At 37.2% G+C, this 16,856-nt stretch overlaps 1 protein-coding gene across 1 annotated transcript in view; it reads left to right on the plus strand.

Annotated features, from left to right (window-relative positions):
- Window positions 1–16,856, plus strand: part of LOC117335790 — a 34,620-nt gene that overhangs the window by 13,695 nt on the left and 4,069 nt on the right. The window contains exons 2-11 of the mRNA XM_033895980.1: window positions 607–731; window positions 1,154–3,253; window positions 3,545–3,811; window positions 3,994–5,526; window positions 9,490–9,681; window positions 11,073–11,273; window positions 11,891–12,049; window positions 12,822–13,174; window positions 13,513–13,603; window positions 14,013–14,092. Coding sequence (XP_033751871.1) covers window positions 614–731; window positions 1,154–3,253; window positions 3,545–3,811; window positions 3,994–5,526; window positions 9,490–9,681; window positions 11,073–11,273; window positions 11,891–12,049; window positions 12,822–13,174; window positions 13,513–13,603; window positions 14,013–14,092 — 5,094 coding nt within the window. The 5' untranslated portion in view covers window positions 607–613. The remainder of the gene's footprint in view (window positions 1–606; window positions 732–1,153; window positions 3,254–3,544; window positions 3,812–3,993; window positions 5,527–9,489; window positions 9,682–11,072; window positions 11,274–11,890; window positions 12,050–12,821; window positions 13,175–13,512; window positions 13,604–14,012; window positions 14,093–16,856) is intronic.

Genomic DNA, 16,856 nt, shown 5'->3' on the forward strand with positions numbered 1-16,856 from the left:
TTTCCATTTTTGTCCATGTGTGTCGACATTGAGATCTGACTTTGTCCATGTGTGTCGACATTAGGATCTGACTCTTGTCCATGTGTGTCAACATTGAGATCTGACTTTGGTTCATGTGTGTCGACATTGAGATCTGACTTTGTCCATGTGTGTCGACATAGAGATCTGATTTTGACCGTGTGTGTCGACATTGAGGTCTGACTTTTGTCCATGTGTGTCGACATTGAGATCTGACTTTGTCCATGTGTGTCGACATTGAGATCTGATTTTGACCGTGTGTGTCGACATTGAGGTCTGACTTTTGTCCATGTGTGTCAACATTGAGATCTGACTTTGTCCATGTGTGTCGACGTAGAGATCTGATTTTGACCGTGTGTGTCGACATTGAGGTCTGACTTTTGTCCATGTGTGTCAACATTGAGATCTGACTTTGTCCATGTGTGTCGACATAGATATCTGATTTTGACCGTGTGTGTCGATATTGAGGTCTGACTTTTGTCTATGTGTGTCGACATTTTCCTGTGTACCTTACACATGACTTTTATTTAAAGGACGATGTCATTCCCTATATATATTTTAATCGGAAGGGTTTTTTTTTTCTTTCAGATTAGAGATGGCCTCTTACAAAAGAGTTGCCATTCTGCTGATGTCATTCATGTGCTGCTTATGGCTATCTGCGCATGCCCAGTTGTGGTGGGATGACGACGAGATATCTTTAGATGACCTTGTGGGTAAGGAATGAAGTAACAATAGCCTGGATAACATCTACTATGCCTGTCAATTGAAACTTCTATTATACCAGGGCTTCAAAAAAAAAAGTTCAAAATCTTTTCAACAACATACAATTTGTATTCTGCCTGTTAAAGAATACTCACGATGTATAATTATTTTTTGAATTTTTTTTTTTTCGGAATTGGATTTTTTTCAAATGAGATGAAACATGAACATTTGTCTTTTGTCATTTTTTACGATGATTCTTGTTATACACAATATTTTCGCCTTTTCTAATGATAGATACCACCTGTATATATACTAAGTATATATTAGCTAACACAAGAAGTGCGTTAAAGTGTCCTATTTTATGGCGAGTCTAGATTAATATGCATGAACCTCATTCAGTGTTTACATCGTACATTGTTGTTTTTTTTTACAGATATCGGTTTCCCCATCAAACGGCCACGTAATGACAAGTACCGGGACGCCAGTAACATAATACATTATAAAACTATCATTGACGACGATGAATCAGAAAAAGCTCACGATGGTGGCAAAGGCGATGAGATTGGTGATGATAAGGATGATGATGACACTAAATTCACTGACAAGGCCGATGACAACCCGGCCGGTACTTGGAACGATGGAAATAATGATGATAATAACATCACTGATAAAGACGATGACATCCTGGCTAAGACTGGTGAGGATAATGATGATATTGGTAATAACAACACTGAAAACGCTGGGGAAAACGATGACACTCAGGCCGATAGTGGGAACGATGAATTTAATGATGATGATAAAATCACTGATATAGTCAATGACATCCTGGCTAAGACTGGTGAGGATAATGATGATATTGGTAATAACAACACTGAAAACGCTGGGGAAAACGATGACACTCAGGCCGATAGTGGGAACGATGAATTTGATGATGATGATAAAATCACTGATATAGTCAATGACATCCTGGCTATGACAGGTGAGGATAATGATGATTTTGGTTATAACAACATTGAAAACGCTGGGGAAAATGATGACACTCAGGCCGACAGTGGGAACGATGAAAATAATGATGATGATAAAATGCCCGACAAAGATGATGACACGCCGGCAAACATTGGGGATGATGATAACGACGATGATAAAACTAAAAACACTGGCAGAGACGATGACAACCCAGCCGACGAGACGAGTGGCGATAATGGTGATGATGAAAACACTGAAGTCACTGGCAAAGAAATTGGTAATGATGACAATGCCAACACAGGAATCACTGGAGGAGACGAGGATAATGTTGATGGTGGTGACGGTAGTAACAACGCTGAAAACACTGGCAAAGACGATGACACTCAGGCCGATAGTGGGGACGATGAAAATAATGATGATAATAAACTCACTGACAAAGACAATGACACGCCGGCCAATATTGGGTCTGATGGTGACGATGATAAAACAAAAAACACTGGCAAAGCAAATGAAAACTCGGCCGAGATTGGTAATGGTGACAATGATAACACTGAAAGCACTGGCGGAGACGATGATGACCAGGTCAAGACTGGTGATGATAATATTGATGGTGGTGGTAGTAATAACGATGAAAACACTGGTAAAGACGATGATACTCCAGCCGAGACGAGTGATGATAATACCAGTGATGATGGTGGTGATTCTGGCAAAGGTGATGACAGCCCGACTAAGTCTGGCGATAACGGTAATGGTAACACTGAAAGCATGCGCAAAGACGATGACAAACCAAAAGACTCTTCTCTTGATCAAACAACGCAAAATGTGGTTACATCTTTGGAAAAACCAGAGGAAAATGACGACTCCACTGAAGATCGTGTACCGAAATCAGCTAGTCCATCGGAAGATTCTGACGATTCATCTGAGAGTGGCGAAAGCAACGATTCTTCGACCCAGGTTCCTTCTTCTTCGTCTTCGTCTTCTTCTTCTTCTTCTTCTTCTTCATCGTCTTCGTCTTCTTCCTCATCGTCTTCTTCTTCATCGTCTTCGTCTTCTTCTTCAGAAAATTCCGATGATTCGACTGAACGCACAACTCCTATGCGTTTTATTCCAAGGAGAACATCACCAAAGACAACACCAACGCCGATTCCACCTAAGGGAAGTTCTGAAGAAACTTCGAAAGTGACAACACCAACGCCGTTACCCCCAAAGGGAAGTTCAGAAGAAACAGAGGAAACTTCGAAAGTGACAACACCAACGCCGTTACCCCCAAAGGGAAGTTCAGAAGAAACAGAGGAGACTTCGAAAGTGACAACACCAACACCGTTACCCCCAAAGGGAAGTTCAGAAGAAACGGAAGAAACTTCAAAAGTGACAACACCAACGCCGTTACCCCCAAAGGGAAGTTCAGAGGAAACAGAGGAGACTTCGAAAGTGACAACACCAACGCCGTTACCCCCAAAGGGAAGTTCAGAGGAACCAGAGGAAACTTCACCAAGTACAACTCAAATCCCATTACCTCCAGAGAAAAGTACAACGCCGATGACTTTCACACCAAGTCCGCTATTCAGTAAGTATGTGATGCATAAAGTTGTGCAAACTGAATGTTTATAGATTACTACATGGTTAAAGATATTGTTGTTTTACCAAAGGTTTCGACAGCCAATGTATATGTGTGTTGTTATGCAAGTTTGCACCATTTATTATAGTTATAATGCCTTTTGCATCATTTTTACTTTACTCCTTTGTTACGTTTAGTATTTACTTAGCACCATAAAATATAATTTCAATATAAAACATATACCCAGGTCTGCAATATGTTTACTGTTAAGATCACTTTACTTTTCGTTCTGTTTCACAGGGTGTCCCCTCGTCATGGATATTGTAATTGTAATTCATGGTTCAAATACCATCACGAGGCAAAATTTCACGGACATAAAGTGCGGTGTCGTCAGTCTTATTGAATCTATGACGCCACCAATTTACCCAAGAAACTCCCACATAGGATTCATACAGTACAGTGACGCGAAACATGTGGAAAAACACAACATTTCTGCTGACAAGGAAGGACTGAAAGTGTTTGTCTACGAGACCAAAACCTCTGGGACCGGTACACGGACAGATCTAGGTACAAAAAAATATATAGTTTAATTGCTTTTTCACTAACATATGTATATATAAATATTTCACTTTGTTTTTCGTTGGCCGTCAGGGCAATTTACCTTCTCTGTTTTTTTGGGTTTTTTTTTGTTTTTTACTTCGTCGTGAATAACTGATCTATCTGATTTTACGCTATTTCTTTTCATCTAGGACTGCTGGAAATGAACCGGATGTTTGCATCTAACTTCCGGCCTGGAGTAAGACGGATTGGCGTCATTGTAACATACGGTCTATCACCTTCCCCTGTTAATGTTGCCCAACAGGCGTTCCTGGCTAGACGTGCAGGCATTGATATATTTGTTGTGGGTATCACTAGCAACACTAGGGAGTACGAGCTTAATGTTATGACCGGCACTGTTGGGCGCCATCATGTATATTACTTACCACGGTTCGACGAATTCAAGGATTTCGTAAACGATCGATTGGTGCATGAAATATGTGCTGCACCTGCTCTACCAACCCCTCGACCTACTCCTCGCCTTACCCCAAAACCAACTCCACGGCCAACGCCTCGTCCCACCCCTTTACTAACACCAAAACCAACTCCACAGCCAACTACACGCCCCTATCCAAAACTTACCCCAAAACCAACTCCACGCCCAACACCTCGTCCCACCCCAAAATCAACTCCGCGGCCAACGCCTCGTCCCACTCCAAAACTTACCCCAAAACCAACTCCACGCCCAACACCTCGTCCGACCCCAAAACCAACTCCGCGGCCAACGCCTCGTCCCACTCCAAAACTTACCCCAAAACCAACTCCTCGACCAACTCCTGCCCCCACTCCAAAACTTACTCCAAAACCAACTCCTCGACCAACACCTCGTCCTACCCCAAAACTGACTCCACGCCCCACTCCAAAACTTACTCCAAAACCAACTCCTCGACCAACACCTCGTCCTACCCCAAAACTGACTCCTCGACCAACTCCTCGGCCAACTCCACGCCCCACTCCAAAACTTACCCCAAAACCGACTCCTCGACCAACACCTCGTCCCACCCCAAAAATAACACCAAAACCACCAACTAAACGCCCCACTCCAAAACCAACTCCTAGACCAACTCCACGACCAACACCGAGACCGACCCCAAAACTTACCCCAAAACCAACTCCACGGCCAACACCTCGCCCCACTCCAAAACCAACACCGCGACCAACTCCACGACCAACTCTCCGTCCAACACCAAGACTAACCCCAAAACCAACTCCACGACCAACTCCTCGTCCAACTACACGGCCTACACCAAAATTAACCCCAAGACCAACTCCACGACCAACACCGAGACCGACCCCAAAGCTTACCCCAAAACCAACTCCACGACCAACACCTCGTCCTACTCCAAAACTTACTCCACGCCCCACTCCACGCCCCACTCCACGACCAACTCCACGCCCCACTCCGCGCCCCACTCCGCGACCCACTCCAAACCCAACTCCACGGCCAACTCCACGTCCAACACCAATACCAACACTGAGACCAACACTACGACCAATTCCATATCCTACTCCAAAACCACGACCGACGACTCAAAAACCAACTATTCCTCCGATGTGGACTTGGTTCTGGAGGCGAAAAACTACTACAACCCCGACACCAAAACCTACCACTACTGTACCAACCACTACCACAAGGAGGTTCACCACAACTACTGGGGAACTGGAGACACCTCCACCAGGATTCAGTAAGTATCATGTGTGATAAATATGTGACATATGAGTTCTAGTAGAGGCGCAGGTGCAAGGCGACTTGATACGTTAATGTACAAGCTGTATAAACGTGGTAGTTTCCGACTAATGCTAGCTATATATCAAGTTTAGCTATAAACAGGTGGAAGGCATACCCATGTCGAAGCATTACTCGGTTGGTATTGTGTATTAAGATAAGTCGGTATATATAGGTCGGAGTTAGTGTGTTGGTAGGTGTAAATAGGTTTGGGATATAGACAGGTGGTAGGTGTAGATAGGTTTGAAATATAGACAGACGGTAGGTATAGATAGGTCAGAGTTATAGACAGATGGTAGGTATAGATAGGTAAGAGTTATAGACAGATGGTAGGTATAGATAGGTCAGAGTTATAGACAGTTGGTAGGTATAGATAGGTCAGAGTTATAGACAGGTGGTAGGTATAGATAGGTCGGACTTACAGACAGATGGTAGGTATAGATAGGTCAGAGTTATAGACAGGTGGTAGGTATAGATAGGTCGGAGTTATAGACAGGTCGTAGGTATAGATAGGTCAGAGTTATAGACAGACGGCAGGTATAGATAGGTCAGAGCTATAGACAGGTCGTAGGTATAGATAGGTCGGAGTTATAGACAGATAGTAGGTATAGATAGGTCAGAGTTATAGACAGGTGGTAGGTATAGATAGGTCAGAGTTATAGACAGGTGGTAGGTATAGATAGGTCAGAGTTATAGACAGATGGTAGGTATATATAGGTCAGACTTATAGACAGGTGGTAGGTATAGATAGGTAAGAGTTATAGACAGATGGTAGGTATATATAGGTCAGAGCTATAGACAGTTGGTAGGTATAGATAGGTCAGAGTTATAGACAGGTGGTAGGTATAGATAGGTCAGAGTTATAGACAGGTGGTAGGTATAGATAGGTAAGAGTTATAGACAGATGGTAGGTATAGATAGGTCAGAGTTATAGACAGATGGTAGGTATATATAGGTCAGAGCTATAGACAGATGGTAGGTATAGATAGGTCAGAGTTATAGACAGGTGGTAGGTATAGATAGGTCAGAGTTATAGACAGATGGTAGGTATAGATAGGTCAGAGTTATAGACAGGTGGTAGGTATAGATAGGTCAGAGTTATAGACAGGTGGTAGGTATAGATAGGTAAGAGTTATAGACAGATGGTAGGTATATATAGGTCAGAGCTATAGACAGTTGGTAGGTATAGATAGGTCAGAGTTATAGACAGATAGTAGGTATAGATAGGTCAGACTTATAGACAGGTGGTAGGTATAGATAGGTAAGAGTTATAGACAGTTGGTAGGTATAGATAGGTCAGAGTTATAGACAGGTGGTAGGTATAGATAGGTCAGAGTTATAGACAGGTGGTAGGTATAGATAGGTAAGAGTTATAGACAGATGGTAGGTATATATAGGTCAGAGCTATAGACAGTTGGTAGGTATAGATAGGTCAGAGTTATAGACAGATAGTAGGTATAGATAGGTCAGAGTTATAGACAGGTGGTAGGTATAGATAGGTCAGAGTTATAGACAGATGGTAGGTATATATAGGTCAGACTTATAGACAGGTGGTAGGTATAGATAGGTAAGAGTTATAGACAGATAGTAGGTATAGATAGGTCAGACTTATAGACAGGTGGTAGGTATAGATAGGTCAGAGTTATAGACAGATGGTAGGTATATATAGGTCAGACTTATAGACAGGTGGTAGGTATAGATAGGTAAGAGTTATAGACAGATGGTAGGTATATATAGGTCAGACTTATAGACAGGTGGTAGGTATAGATAGGTAAGAGTTATAGACAGATTATAGGTATAGATAGGTTAGAGTTATAGACAGATGGTAGGTATAGATAGGTAAGAGTTATAGACAGATGGTAGGTATAGATAGGTAAGAGTTATAGACAGATTATAGGTATAGATAGGTTAGAGTTATAGACAGGTGGTAGGTATAGATAGGTCAGAGTTATAGACAGGTGGTAGGTATAGATAGGTCGGAGTTATAGACAGATGGTAGGTATAGATAGGTCAGAGTTATAGACAGGTGGTAGGTATATATAGGTCAGACTTATAGACAGGTGGTAGGTATAGATAGGTAAGAGTTATAGACAGGTGGTAGGTATAGATAGGTAAGAGTTATAGACAGTTGGTAGGTATAGATAGGTAAGAGTTATAGACAGGTGGTAGGTATAGATAGGTTAGAGTTATAGACAGGTGGTAGGTATAGATAGGTCGGAGTTATAGACAGATAGTAGGTATATATAGGTCAGAGTTATAGACAGGTGGTAGGTATAGATAGGTCAGACTTATAGACAGGTGGTAGGTATAGATAGGTCAGAGTTATAGACAGATGGTAGGTAAAGATAGGTCAGAGTTATAGACAGGTGGTAGGTATATATAGGTCAGACTTATAGACAGGTGGTAGGTATAGATAGGTAAGAGTTATAGACAGGTGGTAGGTATAGATAGGTAAGAGTTATAGACAGTTGGTAGGTATAGATAGGTAAGAGTTATAGACAGGTGGTAGGTATAGATAGGTTAGAGTTATAGACAGGTGGTAGGTATAGATAGGTCGGAGTTATAGACAGATAGTAGGTATATATAGGTCAGAGTTATAGACAGATGGTAGGTATAGATAGGTCAGAGTTATAGACAGGTGGTAGGTATAGATAGGTCAGAGTTATAGACAGATGGTAGGTATAGATAGGTCAGAGTTATAGACAGGTGGTAGGTATAGATAGGTCAGAGTTATAGACAGGTGGTAGGTATAGATAGGTCAGAGTTATAGACAGATAGTAGGCATATATATTTCGGAGCCATAGACACATGCTAATTCTAGACATGCTACTATAGACCGATGGAAGTTTTGACGTTTTAAGCTCTCAGTTATTTAAATAAATTCATTTCAACATATGATTAGCGTATCGTCTCAGTACATATATATCCATAAAGTAATGCCATCTTTGATACATCGTTCTTCTGATCTCCAATATTTACTATATCTATATATACATAAGAATGATAAATTGTGCATATCATGAGCATAATTATCCGGAATCCTAGGGCATTATAACATCTTGACAAAGTTTTTACGTTTCGTGATCAGTTTATTGAGTATGTTTTGCAAACCAATAACAAGAATATTCATGTATGTATAGCATCGCGGGGGTTTGTTCAAATATTCGTTGCCTTGATATTGTTTTTGAAATTATGTCCTTCAAATTACAGATTTTTTTAATTACGAATAAGAAAGCAACGTTTGATACCGCTGGAACTGGAATCAGATTTAAGATTTTTTTTCCCGTTTTTCAGTTTTGATATAAACGCACCTGGAGTGTTGAATGAATTATAGATGATGAAAAGCTCTCATTGATTGACTAACGAATCCAAGAAGGGCAATATTAAACATACACTATCATTGTGTGAAAACCACATGCCATTCATTTGAAAAGTGAAATGGTTCAGATTAGACATATATGCTAGATATGCGTTTGAAATTAAGTTATCAAATGTATTGAATTAGGGGGCTTTTGCTCCTCCCTTTCAGGTTTTTAAACTTTCGACCTTTTTTTTCGTCGCCTACCAGAAACCGACGAGTCCTAAAAGGATGACACCAATCATAACGTTTGTGTAGGCCCCTTTTGATTCCTCCCATTCTAGATAGTCACACTATGTCCTTTAGTCTCACTGACAACCCCTACACTGGCAAAACAGTGGTATGAAGCAGTTTCATTTTCGGCGTACAGAGTATCTATCACTAAATTCACACTAAAGGGGCTCTTTACATTTTAGTCTTTTGTATAGCCTACTGGACAGTTAGTAATATTTGCGGTGGATTTAATTTCGCTATATTCGCGGTCATCAAACATAGCGCGAAAATGAATACCCAGCGAATATTAATTCATATGGCATTTATTTTACAACACTTTTTCTTTTACAGATCCTTGTCTTGGGTGTAAGATGGTGAACGGGGCTGGGTTTAACCCCCATCCGACTGATTGTAGTAAGTTTGTTCAGTGTTTCTTCAGAGGAGATGACGTCATTGCCTTTTACAAAAATTGTCCTGTCGGACATTTCTGGAACCAAGAGAAATTGACATGTGACTACGCTTTCCGGGTCAACTGCGTCCATGGTAAATATTGTTCTACGAATCACTTTTTGATCGTGTCATCTTACTTAATATGACATATTTTCAATAACATGAAACCTCCATTTTTTGAATTCACGATCAATTAAAATTTAAAGTTAAGTGATTAACTATACTGAGCAAACTAATTATTTTGCTGTAACATTTCAGCAACAATTTTTTTCTAGTTTTATTATATAAAAAAAGGAATTATATATAACAACTATATATTTATATGTTTTAAAGCTATACTGCTTCATCAAAATCAACCCTAATCCATGCTTTATTGTCTAAAAAATCAGGGTTTTTTCTATTTTGTTTTTATTTTGGCCTTTTGAATTATCTGCAGATTTGCTCAGACCTCATAAGGGGTAGAGGCTATCCTGTGTCAAAAAATAAGTGTGGAAATATGTGGAAAGATGTTTTGCTACTTTTCAAGTTTTATCCATGGTTAATTGTCTAAAAATTACGCTTCTTTATTTTGGCCTTTCAAGTTATCTGAAGATTTGCTCATCCCCCATATGGGGTCCCTGGGTATCCTGTGTATTTTTGAAAAGCGAGTAATGAGTGACAAGATGTTTTGCTACACTAACTTCTAGCATCACACACCTTCTTGTCTTGTCTACTCTTCATATTCCCTGATATTTCCTTGGACATTCGACTTCTTATGACTTTATCTGTGGCTATGGACGTCAAAACTAGAAGTTATAACATTCATGCAAACAATACCTGTTTCCATCCTGGAACGGATGTAACGATATCCTGAGCGATCCCGCTCGCAGTAGCCAGAAGTATATATACAATATAGTCTTAATCAAGAGTTTCTCCTGAATTACATGTTTAATGAATTTGCAATTTGAACTTTCTAATAGTGTTACAGCTTTGTCTGATACGCCAATTCATTAATGTTATTAGAGATAAAAATCCGATCATGTACAAAAATTTAAATGTACTTACCTTGTAAAGTACACGATAATGACGAGTCCTGGGCGTACAATATCATAACATATATAATTCTTTTTTCTCCTGTCTGCTATCTACTATAGCTCTGTACTCTTTATTATTATCGCCCTAAACACCATTCCTTTGTTCTTCAAATCTCAGATTTTGCCTATATCATACTGAAGGTTTTTTTTAATTTTTTTGTTGTTGTTGTTTTGTTTTTGTTTTTTCCGTTAGGCTTAAATTTCGTGGTTCAAGTAAGGTAACAAATTCGTTGTGAGTATATTTCGTGGATTCGGTATTTTATATTCATAGAAAATAATCATGGATAGCTTTCGAACTGGTCGTTATTAGCTTGATTGCTTGATTGTAAGTATATTTCTATCATGTGTTCCAAAATATATTATTGTGTACACACACACACACACACATATATATATATATGTATGTTTCAGATATGTGCCATAACTTGCTGGTGCATCGTTACGCCAACCGTGGACACTGTCAGGCCTTCTGGGATTGTGAAAATGGCCATGCCATCCAGCGTTGCTGTCCTGCAGGCCAGGCGTATAATACAAGCGTTGCTATGTGTGTCAAGGATCCCTCTTGCCCTCCCACATGTAGCTGGTCAGCTCACGCTCCTCCAGTAAAAACAGGTATGTAAAAATGAGAGTTTACATGTAATGTTATGGAAATTTATGACAGGGGACGGGAAGTTCAAGTTAATTTCACATTTTGTTAGACCTAATGCATCTGCACTTTGAAAACAACAAGATAGTAATCGAGTTTCCAAATCAAAAGTGTTATGTAGTTATCTTGTGGTTGTTTATTTTTTTAGTAATGTGCGAACATTTCTATCATTAGTAGATTTTTTATCATATCACGGAGCTCGCTTGGTATTTGATACCAGGTAATGTGAATGGCGTCTAGGATGCCATAAATCTATGTGAAATAACAACGAGGGTTCCAGCATTGCTGCAGATACCCTTTCCATACTTGGTGAGATATCATATGATTTTATGTGTTATGTATAACCATGCGACCCTATATATAATTTGGTGATACTATAAATAGACTTTGATGATAGTTCGGTGGTTCCGTTGTAAAGAAACCCGACTTATTGTTTACCAGGAATTATTTTGTATATTTTGTGAAAATCCATCGATAGTTCTAATGATAGTTTAAACTGATGTTTGTCAGTTTTATTAATTGTCGCATCATATATCTACTTGTATCTATGATAAGTAAACAAATATCATTGTCTTGTAAACAGTATGTAAGGACAGGGCTGTGCCGGGTAACTCTGCTTTCTATGAACAAGAAGTTGAAGGTCACGGTTGGTTGATGATGCCTTGTGCCCCTGGAACAGCATTCGACCAAAAGGAGTGCAGATGTTCTGAATTTTCAGCAAGTTTGAATGACCACGACTCAGGTAAACGCCGATCTTTATCACTAATTACTGTAAATTTACACATTTTAGCGGTTGTCTTATTTTAGCGCTTTTCCCATTGAAAGCCTTTCATAAAATTGTAATTATGCAAATTGAAGTTTTTGTGTATTTTTTTGTATTGCAATTTTCATTAATGTGCTTATTCATCATATTTTTTTAATTCGGTTATGCGCTAAAATGTTAAGCACATTTACAGTATATTAATCATATCCTCATTCAAATGTTTATTAATATAAAGATAATGCTAGTAGTATAGAATAAAGCGTAAAAACGATGAATCAAATACATAAGAAAAAGTGTTGACAAGAATCAAGCAAACGTAAATTCTATTTTCTTTCCGAGATAGCAAAATCTTTTGAATTAAAGAAGTTTAAAAACTAGAAATGATCTTCAAAAACCCTTAATCTCTTATTCACCAAAACATTAATCTTTAATCAAATTAGAATAATTCGAATAGGTATGACTCGACTATAATTACACGCTGAATCAAATAGAATCCGAATGGAAATAACCTGTTGTGAAAATTGAATAAATAGGTAGATTTGAACAAAAAATGATATAATAATAATCCGTGAAGTTACGAAATACTTAATGTGGAAAGAACAAAAGCAGTAAGCTTCAGCTATCGATTGGGGAGTGGGAATTTGCGATTAGATATCTGTAGTTTAGTGTTTCATTTAGAAGTACTCATTCAATAAGAATAAGATAAAAATGAATCAGATGTCGTTAACTCCGAATATGTCTTTATTTTTAGATTGTACTGCGGAAGTGATTCTAAATTTCGATAATGACGTCCAAGACTCCTCCGGAAAGTATGTGTGGGTTACCAATAAAGGGGTAGAGGTGAAAAATGGATCAGCTGTATTTGATGGAAAGTCTGAACTATTAATTCAACGGTTCACAAACGATGATTTTGGATTTACATTCATTGTGCGCATGCGCTATCGAGAAACTGGAAGTACGCCTTATAGTAATTCCGCACTGATTAGCAATGGCGATTGTGGAAGAGATGGATCCATCGTCATAGCAACCGATCCAGTCAGCATCCGGTTCGGTGTCGACACTGATAAAACACGTGGTCTCTACAGTTTTCGAGTGAAAAAGCCCGTATGTAATCAACGATTCTCCAATGCGTTCTGTAATTTTTTACTATAAATGTATGGTGCGTCTTTTAATGGAAAACGCAAGAACGCGAAACAACAGCTACACAATTCATTTATATTGAATGTTGTGTTAATATTTTTCCAAACAAAATGAAGAAATTTCATAATAACTAATTAAAAAATAATTGTGTAATTCAGTATATTTTGAAACAATGACTCTTACATACGAAACCAACTTTTCTGTTCTGTGTAATTGATATTGGAACATATTTCCTGGAAGTGAGATGAAATTTCGTTTAATAATTTATTTTTATTTATATTTTTTTTTTTTAATATTTCCAGGCAACAGAATGGAAGACGGTTGAGTTCAAGTTAGCCGATGGAAAGCTTCAAGGTCGAGCTAATGAGTTGGTATTTTCAAGAAATGTACCAGGTAGCTATTTTTGAAAAAAAAAAAGAATTATCACCTGTTCATTATGGAGCTATAAAATAATAAATAAAAAGAATATACTGATTTATAATTGCTGGTGATCTTTAGTCCCCGATCTGTATGTCATGTTTAATCTATTTAATAGTAGCTCAGTTAAGAATATGCACATATGCTAAAAGATTCCTTGAAATTGAAAATTATCAAATATCACCACTGACGAGTCCTTGAAGGACGTTACAGCTATATGATATTTTACTCCAGCTATTCCCAATTCGTATTGGAATGTGTTTATATCTTGAATGTCTTTTGTACAGAAAACAGAATAATGTTTTCTTTTTGAAAGTTCCATCAATTGAACAAATGAATATATTGTACTATTTAGCATGTATAAAATGTTTCATTTGTATTGCAGGTCGTATTGAAAGAAGAGCTTGTGCCATACAGATAGGTCATGGATGGGGACTGGAAAATTTTGTAGGTGATATTGATCAGGTACGTTTCAACTAATGCAATGTGAATTCTATCCACCTAAAATTTCCTATCATGCTCATTGTGGGATCAGTAACTTGTGTTCTTGGCAGGGACATAAGGATATTGTTCTACACGCATTTTATCTGTAATAATTCGTCGTGATAATATCTAAGTCCATATAATCATATTAATTTTCAAAAATATATATTTACATCAAGGTTATGTTATATTTGTAGCAGTATAATATAATATTTACATAAATATATTATTTTTATAGAAATATGATATTTACATCAATGTAATGCTATATTTAAATCAGTTTAATATAAGGTTTACATCAGTAAAATATTACTTTTTTACATAAATATAACATTTACACGAATTTAAAACATTTGTATCAATATACTGTTTACATAAATCTAATACCATATTTACATAAGTATATCATATTTACATGAATATTAAGGACTGTACAAAAGGCACACAAGTCGATAGAATCGTTAATTAGGACTGCAGTAAGAGACACAATATACCCCAAAAGTTAAACTGTGTCAAACAGCTGTCTAGTCATGTTAGGATTCATAATTGATGCCAGGTGCCAAAATTTGGGAAATCCAGAACAGATTTTTTTAGGTTATTGAATAATTATCATCAAAGAAGTCACCATAGGGAAATCAATGTTTATATCCAAAACATGTGGTATATTGTTATTTTCTTTTAACACAAATAAGCTACATCAGTGCAAAACAGCTGGTTAATGTCAAAGTAAAACGGCATGAATATGCCTTAGTAAAACAATAGGCATAAAATTCCCAAATAACGATCCATGCATATGCATTATATGTATGAAACAGACATTAAATTATCAAACAGCCGATATTTCTTGCTAAAACTATGTACTGCATAGATCTTAATAATATCAGCGGTTCACCGGTGGAACGTCCACATCCATAACACACCATATACTGTAGCGCCGTGACGTATCGAGATCAAGGTGAACGTGCCTCAGTTCCGCATGGCTGCTTCATTGTCATGTTGGATAATTCATGCAATATCTTGTGGTTTTGGTTAGGATTATAATTTATCATAAGAATACATAAGCTTATATAAGAACTCAACATAGCATTACACCTTTTCCAAAATTAGTGCTTATAATGAGATTAGATATTAGAATAATGTAGTTATACATGTATATGTATGAAAAATTGTTTATGATAATTATTAATTAATATTAATGTATACATTTTATATAGTGTTCTGTATAATTTAAAATTGTATAAATATGTGGCAGTAAAAACATTTTTTGAATTGCATAATATTTGTGCAATTGTATATATATATATTTTTTTTTTTTTTTTTTTTTTTTACTTTTTCCTATTGATATCTAACTGGAATTTATTGAATTTGAATGTTGAGGCTGATATTGACAACAAATAATTATTGTTAATGAAATAAACAGTTAATTGCATGAACAAGAACTGATATAGTGTCTGATCTCAAGATTAAACATTACTTGGTGTGTTATGGCGATGAAATGACAACTAGGATATTATTATGTGAGATATTGACCTTAGTTCATCGCATTTCAAAATAACTTTCATAACAAATGTCAACACGTCAAAATGATGTTGGATGTAGTAAAAGACATGCATTAGAAATTCAAAATTTGCGGCAAATCTGTCGGTGACATCACCACTAGACAAAGTAATCACAATTTGAAACAAGGAGTTATGCATTACCTTGGTTAATGCATAAGCAATCAGAATATATATATATATTACAATTTTGTTTCTCTCTGCATTGTTTGTAAAACAAAGTTCCCAATGGAGGTTTGGTAGCTTCAATGAAAAAGGGCGTTGACATCGAACATTAAGGGCCAAATATAATTATGCTCGACAATAATATACGTATAGCTCCCATGCTTCAAAATCTTCCAATATAACATGCAACTTGTTAGAAATAAGAAATTAAAAAATTAAGAAGCTAACATGGTTTTTCATTTTACACTGCCCGCGTTATTTCAATAATAATTACAACAATTTCATAATCTGTGGAGCTTTTGTTTAGAAATATCAAAACTGCAATACATTGTAATGCCAAACACAACAACATACAATTGAGAACGTGCAGTTGTAAAACATGTGAAAATAAGTAAATAAGAGAAAAATAAAATGGAAAACCAAAATCGTAAATGGAACTTTGAAATTGCACACGACAATGGAAACGTACAGAGAATGAGACAGAAGTTTTCCTTAAGTATCTTTTCAAAATAAAAAAAAAACAAGAAAAAAACTATATAATAACGAAATCGTAATTTGAAATTTAAATTGATGACGAAATATGATCAAAAACACATTCACATTTCACATAAAAATCTTGAAACAAGGAGAATGTTCCGGAAGAGTAAGCGTCTCCATACGTTCACAAGGAGAGCACAAATGTAATAATCAAACCACAAACATATACTGTAAGAATAGAAGTATACCGATCATAATGCGACATTAATACGATCATAAGCCGGTGGTAAAAAGTCAAGTTTCATATGGAAGGAGTTTTTCCACGAAATTCTTCGATTAATAACAAAAAAATAAAAATCCTGATACTCTTCATCGGTCTGTAGCAAACACTTCAGAGGACACATATCAAATATATAAAGCTATGTTTACAAACCATTTGATGGCGGCTAACTGTTAGGTCGTATTATTTCTTGTGGGTGTCAATATTAATCAATAGAAAAAGTCTTATTAAGGAAAAGTGTCATAATTGGCCTTGAGCAGTGTCAGAA

This window comes from Pecten maximus, chromosome 10 (assembly GCF_902652985.1).
Source record: "Pecten maximus chromosome 10, xPecMax1.1, whole genome shotgun sequence".
NCBI lineage: Eukaryota > Metazoa > Mollusca > Bivalvia > Pectinida > Pectinidae > Pecten > Pecten maximus.